The sequence below is a fragment of the Etheostoma spectabile genome, chromosome 5 (assembly GCF_008692095.1).
Source record: "Etheostoma spectabile isolate EspeVRDwgs_2016 chromosome 5, UIUC_Espe_1.0, whole genome shotgun sequence".
NCBI classification, from domain to species: domain Eukaryota; kingdom Metazoa; phylum Chordata; class Actinopteri; order Perciformes; family Percidae; genus Etheostoma; species Etheostoma spectabile.
This window is the reverse complement of record NC_045737.1, coordinates 16,139,458-16,149,257: the sequence shown is the minus strand read 5'-3', so window position 1 is coordinate 16,149,257 and position 9,800 is coordinate 16,139,458. Positions and strand designations below refer to the sequence as shown.

Below are 9,800 nucleotides of genomic sequence, written 5' to 3'. Positions count from 1 at the left end.
TGTACTGTTTCTTGGTTTGTCCATCAAAACATGGTTTTGTCTTATCCCCTTCCTACATCTGTTTATTTTAGCTATTGTGCGTTCAACTGTGAGGTGTGAAAGTCTGTTAAAGTTCCTGCACTTTACTCAAACTCGTCGCATATTCATTGTAACTGAGAGCCGTGCCCGCGGGCTTTCCTGTGATGATGTTTGACTTACACACCATATACTTCAGTTTGATAGCAAGGCTTGACTAATGAGTCAGCATTAGTTGCTATGCGGCTTCGTAATCACATTCCCCACATCAACAAGTAGTAAGGTCTCAGTTTTTGTTTCAAGCTAGTAATGCATGCTAGGTAACTAGGACTACAGTTGAAAATTAGCCGACTGACTAACACTGGCGCATTTACAGAAAAGTTTATTAATGAGCATTGTCCTAATCAAATAAATAAATATTAAAATCTTAAGGGCCAGAGCTAATCAGCGGCTGGTGAGTTAGTGTTTTAATGAAATCCAAAGTATTACCTCCTTGATAACAAGACCCACTGGGACAAGTAGGATGATGAGAGAGCACTGCTGTTGTTAAAATAGTTTAGATTGGAGGTTCCACTTGGAAGTTGTTGGGTTGATTAAAACATGCAGTCAAAAAGATGTTCAGATTATCACATTTTCAAAACAAGTTTTTGACTGTACTGTATTTATTGTCTCTCTTGGCTGAACAACACAACTCTAACCATATTGTTAACCTCTGTCCCATCTGTGCAGTCTGAGTGGTGCGTCTCCCTTCCTGGGTGACAACAAGCAGGAGACTCTGGCTAACGTGTCGGCCGTCGACTACACATTCGACGAGGAGTTCTTCAGCAACACCAGCGTCCTGGCCAAAGACTTCATTGCAAGGCTCCTTGTCAAAGACCCCAAGTATGTATGATTCCTCTTTCTAATATTTGAGACCCAGATTTTGACGCTGTCATGTACAGTACATGCTCTCTAAGGGAGAATGAGCTGGAAGGAAAAGATGTAGAAAGTTTCCAAATGGGTGAACTATGGATGCAACTAATGATTATTTGCAGGATTGATTTTTTTTTGTTTTGTTGTATCATTCCTGCAATAATTCTTTAATAGTTTGGTCTTTTAAAATGTGACAAAATAGAGAAAAATGGGCATCAGAATTGTCCACAGTTTAGGTTCAAATGGCTATTTTTGTCCAACCATTAGTCCAGAGAATGTCTGGCTTTTCTACTTGATTTGCTTGACTGCAAGGTAAAAATATAAAGAATGTCTGCACATTTATAAAGACCTTTGTTGGATCTCTGCTAATGTTCTCATTGTGTTTTATTGTGGCAGTTTGTGCTAGTTTTGGAAAGCTTTTCTTGATGAGGATTTAACAGATTAATAAATTGAAAGTTCAAAATGGTTGGCATGGTTGAATATAGGTCCCACTGCCTATCTTGTCAGAAGGGTCAATATGGTACATAAATCTGTGAACGTCTCCCTTATTACCGGGTTGCTTTAGCAACAACTGAATGGCTCCAGCTACGCTTAAAGACAGTGAATGCCACCAAAAGTGTTATTCTCGCTCCTGTTTATTCAGAACAATGGAGCAAGAGCAAGGGCTGCGAACAGCGATGAATAATTATAGTTGTGAAGATAATTTCATTTAGACAGGATAAAGAAAGAAAAGGCATGGGTTGCATTGAACAGACAGTGGGAAAAGAAGTAGACTGACTTTACAAACTTCAACTAATGGGGCTTTTAGAAATCCCCTGACCGAGTGCATCCAAATGGAACGGCTTTTAATTGATCTACGTTGTGAGCAGACATGGATCCACTCAGCTGGCAGGAAGATTAATGAAGGTTCCCCTTGAAGAAGATGCACATTAATAATGTTCACCATGACACTGGACTACAACAGCACAATCACTGTTCACTGGCATTATACTGTATGTCTTCACCCCTTACCTCGGTCAGTAGAGCGAAGGTTTGTGGGTTTTTACTTTGGTGTGTGCGTGTGCGTGTGCGTGTGTGTGTATAGCCTCAGTTAGAAACAGGGATGTGTTATTGAACAGATGTGTACATGGGGAAGTGTGTGTGTGTGTACTGGACCGCACTAGTTATATCAGATCACAATGAAAAAACTGAAACTTTTTCAAAACAATGTTTTGTTGTCCTCATTGTGGGTTTACATCAGTTATGATAAGGGATGTGGCGGTTTATACACCACACTAGTTCCCTTAAAGACTAGCTTGGCTTTTATTGAATGCCAGAAGGGTGTTGAATATGGATTATTGATATTCAGCGTGTTAGTATGTTGATAATGTTAATTAGATTTAATCTGTGTGTGGATTAAGTGCGTAGTTTATGTTTTGAAACATCTATCCTATTCGTAACACTTATCTTATGGGCAGTACATTAACTAATTATCATGTAAATTGTTCCCTGTTTGCTTGGATGTCTCACTACCTTTTTTGACATGTTGTTTGAGAGAAGGACAAAGAGTTTCAAGAAGGAAATAAGATGTTTGGAAAAAAACATCAGGTCATCACACAATGACACACAATGGGGATGACTGAGTTCCAGTAAGAAACAAAATAAACTGTCCATTATTTGAATTGTCTATTATTTTAATAAAATAGGACGACCGTGCGTTTGTCTGCCAGAGTCTGTTCTGTCAACCCTTTGGCCTCATTATAATCAATGAGGGGTCTGAACCATAACACGGTTGGAGAGTCACTACAGTTTTTTACTGTTGGGTGTGAGTCACACTACCAGAAGAAAAAAACATTAATTTTTGTTACAATTGTTGACTTTGTATTTTTGCATCATAATCATTTCTTCACAGCTACATGGGAGCAAGGCTTTCTTATATCTATCTCCACACAACTGGTTTTGCTGTCTGTGTTCAGTTATTCCTTGTTTAACTTGTCCACAGCTTTTATGGACTGTTGACAGCACACAGTGTCTCTGACTACAAACAAGAGGACAGTTGCATATATCAGTTAAATATACAATTGACATAAATAAAAGAAAACAAACAAGTGCTTCTGGTATCCCTTACAACCCCTGGGAGGGGAAAAAAAAAAAATTGTAAAGAGAAAGAAATATGCTTTTGCCCTCATCCATGTGTGGGATGTGGCATGAAAAAAATCCAATTCCAGTTACTTTTGACTGTTGAAACACCTTGACGAAGGCAAGTGCGGGTACTTTATATAATTCACTAGTTCATATTTATTAAAGGCTTTATTTCTTTTAAACCACCCACTTAAGTACATGGAACTGTTGTTTTATGCCACCTGTAGATGAGGGCATATTTCTTCCTCTTAAAAAATAGAATACAAACTCTACATTACTTTATAGTTTGGCTAAAACGGAACTCTGCTCATACTGTGTAATCGTGGCCATATACACTTACTGGCATGAGAATTAAAATGCTGTGTCACTAGAAAACACTGAATGAGACGGTCAACTATCAACTCTGGAACAGCAAAATAGCTAAACATATAACAGACATTTTTCTGTCTCCTTTATTTTTACACATTTATACATTTTCTGTCTACAGAAAGAGAATGACGATTCAGGACAGCCTCCAGCACCCCTGGATCAAGGTTGGGCTCTTTTTGTAGCTGATTGATGGCATCTCTTTCATTAAAAACAGTTGTTATTCTGTAAACATTTTTAATGTTTTTTTATTTTGTCACAGTACATATTTGAAATGGCTCGGAATCCAAAGCCTCATCTGATTCTGTAGGAAATCTATCTTGTCAAGAATATTCTCATCAGCATTTTTCTATTGATACATTTGTCGTGTTTGTGAAATCAGCCAAAAGACACTCAGCAAGCACTGAGCAGAAAGGAATCGGCTGTCAACATGGAGAAGTTCAAGAAGTTTGCAGCTCGAAGGAAATGGAAAGTAAGTGCTTTTCGTTGATACTATCTCTGATTTTTACACACACCCGTATTTAAGTTTCGAGAAAACCCAACAAAACTGGCCTAGTAACTTATCACATCCCCAAAACGCTTAACTTTGATAGCTTCTTGCCAAAAACCTTCCTTGGATGTTGTACTTTGATATCATCGCAATTGCTACAGGCTCGCCGTAACCACTAGATTTACTGCCAGAGGTGCTTTAGTGGTCGTCTCCTTGTCGGTTTCAGTTCTTCACGGCTGACCCAGCATTGCTTCTTAGCCTGCGCAAAACACTGTGATTGTTTAATCTGTGGTGGTTCCGCAGTGCTGTCATGCCATGTCTTTATACTCGAGTCTGGCGCACTGGATTCTTCTGGCTTTTCAGTAACCTTGATTTTTCCAAGCAGGGATGTGATTATAGTTATAACAGTGAGATTTAAAAAGTGTTTTTTTTAAATATCTCAGACTAGTGAGGAAGAGGTGGTCAATATGCCTTTCTGGTGTTGGATATTTTTGGCCAGTTACGGATTGGCCTCTGCTACCCTTGTGTTTTTTTAGCTCTTTTCTTACATCATCACATGTTGTATTGGTTGTATGACTAAATTCATGTTTTTTGTGTATTTGTGTTTTGTTGCTTGCCTCAAATTGCTCCTCAAGGAATGAATAAAGTTGTGCACCAACTTTGCACTTCAGTCAAATCACCTGACAGTATGAAGAACAATGAGTAAAGTCACTGAAGTGAATTTATTTAGAGCAGAAAATTGTTCATGGTCCCCTGAACACAACTTGACATTAACTTGTTCTAGTTCTACTCATTCATGAACCGCCATTCTTCTTCTCTTTTCCAGCAATCCGTCCGACTTATCTCCTTATGCAACCGCCTGTCCCGCTCCTTCCTGTCCAGAAGCAACATAAGTGTTGCACGCAGTGATGACACGTTGGTAAGACCTGAAGATCTGCTTCTCTGTTGTGCTTTGATTGGCACTAATGTCTGAACAAGTACAGAACGACATCAAAGCACAGGACGAGCAGGACTGTTTAACTTTGCTTCAGCAGAGATCTTGATCTACATTCATTAAGTTGATTAGGTTTGCCGCTATTAGCACCATCAAGGCTTTACATTGCACTTGAGTAAAACATTAACGACAGAACCATTATTATTAGTAGTATTACCATTATTATTAGTTTCACCTCCACAGTCCTGTCCTGTCTTTAATATAACCAAATAAACCTAATTGACAGAAGATTGGCAGCGTAATGAGTTTCTTCCTGTTGAAGATGGCTTTTATTGAAATGCATTTTCTTATTAGTACCCCCATGCTCTCAGTTACAGCTCTGGTATTTCTAACTCGACAATCTGTCTAAGAATCTTGAGCTCCTACGTGTAATTGATCTGTTCCTCGTTTCCCCCACAGTGCCACAGGTCAGGTGTTTGTATTATTGTTGGAATTTCACTGTTTGTGTGTAACCTTAAAACCTGATTGAGCTTTTACAGTAGGAATATCAGAAGGGAACATGTAAATGTACAAGTCTGTTTGTTTGAGTTTGTACACAAATGGTGATATATAAGAAAGAGATTTAATGACTTTTATGTCTATATGGTGATACTGACAAGGCTGTGGGATGTAAACACTGCAGCCTCGGTGAGAGGCTTAAACATTTACAAAAGCATTACTAGCCAGGCCAAGGCCAGGCCTGTTCAGAGGATTAAGCAGCAACTTCCTCATGCCCCAGGTGAGCTGACAAGTAGAACCAAGCACCCCCTGTAGTCAACAAGCCGAACTGCTGCAGCAGTACAAGCTTTCTAGTAGATCTTTTGTTTCGAGCAGCTCCAGAATTAAGTGTTTTACTTGCTACTTCAAAGACTCTACTCTACTAGAAGTAGGTTTTTATTGCAGGGCCCCTCTGTAAATAACCAAGAAGTTGTGTGTGTTCTATGTTAGAGGTTCTGTATTAGAGAGTGGGAGTAAGTGCACACATCAGTGAAGTAGGTGTGAGAGCTGAGAAAGTATTATTGATTAATTGTGTAGTCTGTAAAATGTGCCAAAGTACAATAAAGGCCCTGACACACCAACCCAATAATCGGCTGTCGGACAGTCTGGCCAGGTCGGTGACTCGAGTCTGTTTGGTGTGTTCCGTGCCTTCATTTTGGCTGACCTGACAGGCTCGGTTGGAAGGCAGGAGCAGGCCTTCAGTCGGACTCATATGACCAATCTGATTGGTGGAGTGTTTATCCGGAAATGACGAGCGGGATGAGCGTGAATAGAGTCTCTCAAAATCTGACAAAAATCTTTTAAACTGACCTTTATTGATCTAAAATGAAGACAGATTCAGCAACTGGTTGGCCTATTTCTCGCTTTAAATGTTTCCAGAAACATGTTTCGGTGAACTATTTAAGTAAAACACGAGATTGTATTCTGAACAAGCCACCATGACAGTCTGGCTTTGAATTTTCTGAGAAACTAGACCCATGTGATACGTTCGTCCAATCAGCTGCCGTCAACAGTCGGCATCGCTTTGTTGTGTTCTGAGGCACTTTTTTTGGCAAACACGGGGATGCAGTTAGTCCGACTGCCTTTTCTGCCAACAGTCAGCCGTCAGGTTGATGTGTCAGGCCCTTAAGAAGTAATTATCAAGTTTTCTTTTCCTGTTAAACTCAATGTTCCTCAACATTGAAACTGGATAATTTACTGATACTATAGTTTTATGTTCTGGCTATCAGTTATAAAAGTTTTAACTTTGTTACTAAGAAACCATGTGTTTTCAGTCCGTTTGGTACGGCAGATGGCTCTAAATATACTCCTCTCAGCCTCGCTGCTGTTGCTATGGAGAAGAAGCCAATTAGAGATGGTGGCAGTGTCACGTTACACAAAAGATTGTTGCAATAGCAAATTTATTTTCAAGTCCTACAGGGCTCTTGGATGGTTAATTAATGTTAAAGGAATTAATATTATGTTTCAAATTGGCAGTTTGCATGTTGCAGTTTTGGTGAAAGAACTTTAAAGCCGAAGCTGAATGTTTAGTTTTGTAAACGACAATCGGTGGTTTATGTCTTAGTAGTTATTGTTCCTAAAATTTGGCTAAACTAATTCAGGCTGTTATAAAGGCAAAACAAGTACAGCTGAAACCATTTGTGTCAATCTACTTGCAGCACAAGTTAACAAAGAGAGAAACTCAGGCAGAAGTGGATAACTGTGGGTTATGAACATTTTTGGAGAGTAGCGTATAAGGTTTAGTCACCTTTACAAAACACCTCAAAATAGAAGGGGATGAGGGACATAAGAGCATTAGTCATTCCCACTGCCAACCCTAGTTTTTTCAGTCTGTCTGTGAGTTGCTGAACATCTTTATTTTCTGGATACCAACCTCCTTGCTTCCACCTTTTAATGTGAAGACTACTTCCTACTCTGGAAATGTTACACATCAAAAGCAACAAGAAGGTAGACTGGTCAAACCTCTCCATCCTGTGTCATGAATTACAATGTTTAAAAAAGGTAAAAATCATAAACAACTGTGTTGACAGTGAATCCCCAGGAGGCGGTTTGCTGCTCGTACATATTTGTGTTGTGTTTGCAACTTTTTCTGAGGTAGTTTAGTCATGGCTCACCCAGCAGTGGGGATATGTTGAGGAATGTAGCTGCAGTGTCACGCTTGGCAGAACGAACGCCACATCAGCCTTGCTTCCCTCCTCCTCATCTCTTTGTGCAGCAGAGCGTCACAGCTGATTTCTGTGCCGTCCGGCTCACTCTGGCTGAAGGTCATTGGGTCACATATCACAGAAGGAAAAACAATGTCTTGGTATATGCTGAGCCTGAACTAAAGATGGAACAGAAACGTCTGTTTGTTTCTGTGTGTATTCATGCATGAGAAAAAGATGAAAGAGAGACTTACAGGGGAGCATGTGATAGAAAGAATTCACAGGATTAATGTTCACAGGATTAGATCATCATCCTGTGAACAGTAGGAGAGTAACTTTCTTTCCCACCCGTCTAGGACGAGGAGGACTCCTTTGTGATGAAGGCCATCATCCACGCCATAAACGATGACAACGTGCCCGGTCTGCAGCATCTGCTTGGCTCCTTAAACAATTACGACGTCAACCAGCCCAACAAGGTGACAAACACAGAGATAGTCAAATAGTGTTTTTATTTATTATAAATGAGATGTGTGTAATGTTTCCTCTGTCATATTTTCGAATAAATGAAAATGTCCAAATCTCAGAAAATCGAACTGAACAGAATGTTCTTCCTCAGGATTTGAAGGAGTACCATGTGTCAAAGTATCCAGTGCAGTCTGTTTTCTCACTAACGCAGACTTCAGTTCAGTTTAGTGTCATCACAATTCCTTCAACCTATTTATACTCAAGAGATCATTGAGAGGCGGTACTCATTGCAATGACACCAAGTTACAAAGACAGAAAAGGAAGCAACACCATTACAAGAACGTAGAAAGACAAAAGACAGAAAGGAAAACAATGTGATAAACAGTTCAGGACAACCAGGATGCAAAAGAAATACAACTATGTAAAGCAATTACAAGTAGATTGGAGGTCCAAAATCATTTCTAAAATGTCCAAAAGGCACAAGTGAGTTGATTTTAAGAAAGTGTTCTTTTTTCCACATTAACGTCCCCCTGAATGACCGTTACTCAGCTAGCTGATTGGTCAGGTGTCCCATAACCAGTTGTCAGGGTGTCCGCATGTTGTACCCTGTACGACAGCCTCTTTCAGGGAGTAAGTGGAGGTTTCTGATCACAAGATCAAGTCGGGAATTTCTTGGGATTGTGTAAGTCACACGTGTCAAACTCAAGGCCCGCGGGCCAAATCTGACTCCTTGCTTATTTTGATCCGACCCTATATACATTTAGGTTCACAATACATTTTGGCCCACTTGCTTTTTGTAACTTTTCACGTTTTTTTTAAAAACATTTTTTATGTTTTATCCAAATGTTTTTGGCATTTTCTTTGACATTTTTGCCAACCAAACTGTAAGTGAGAAGACTATATGAGACGTGCAATAATACAGTCAAAGATATTTGACTTTTCCCATGACATAAAAGCAATAAATTCTTTGTCTGGCCTTTGATTCTCATTTTTTAGTGTGGCCTTTTGGGATGTTGAGTTTGACACTCCTGGTATAAGTCATGAATAGCCTGGCTCTGCCCTCCTACATACATCTGCTCAGTTTTCATTTTCCTTCAGTACTCTCTATACAAATAAAATTTACAAGAGTCTGGTAAGACCAGGCTAACTCATGGCTTCATTTTAGGATGAATATTGCAACTAAATGCAACTAATGCACCGGATATATTAGTTCCTCACAATCTAAAAAGTTAAAACATATGGAACAAAACAAAAGAGAAAAGAAAACTATCTAAACAGATTTAAATATTTATACATACATGACATGATACCACTTGCATACAGGAAAGTCATGTAGTTGTTCTTGTTGTTGTTGTTGTTGTTCATATCTCTCAAAAATGATCTTCAAATTAGAATTTTTCCCCTTAGTCACTGGCAGATAACTACCTAGTATATCTGGTATAACTACCAGATATGTCTCTTGGTTATGACCATCCTAAACAGAAGAGCAGAAGAGACTGTAATCCACCAGAAAGAAATCATTTTCCATCTATATTTAATCACCTTTACTAAGTGGACATGGTTAAAAGAATTTTTTTTTCTCTATCGTGAGATATTTCTTTGTTTGGTAGGGAAAGCTCTGTGGGGTCATTGTCAAGATGATCGATACTGCTTTGTTCTTTGCTCCTTACTGTCGTTATGGTCGTTGGAGACATAACGACTGGTCGTTAAAACACCCAACAAAGCCAAGTCTGGACGACCATCGTTGGCATTCTCACATGCGGCCAAATGTGTTTAGTTTCCTGGAAAGAGATGAGAGGACAGCATTGTAAATGGG

At 39.3% G+C, this 9,800-nt stretch overlaps 1 protein-coding gene across 1 annotated transcript in view; it reads left to right on the top strand.

The window, feature by feature from the left end:
- dapk1 (death-associated protein kinase 1) overlaps positions 1-9,800 on the top strand; it is a 94,644-nt gene that overhangs the window by 41,263 nt on the left and 43,581 nt on the right. The window contains exons 8-12 of the mRNA XM_032516765.1: positions 745-897; positions 3,536-3,581; positions 3,797-3,886; positions 4,731-4,823; positions 7,876-7,995. Coding sequence (XP_032372656.1) covers positions 745-897; positions 3,536-3,581; positions 3,797-3,886; positions 4,731-4,823; positions 7,876-7,995 — 502 coding nt within the window. The remainder of the gene's footprint in view (positions 1-744; positions 898-3,535; positions 3,582-3,796; positions 3,887-4,730; positions 4,824-7,875; positions 7,996-9,800) is intronic.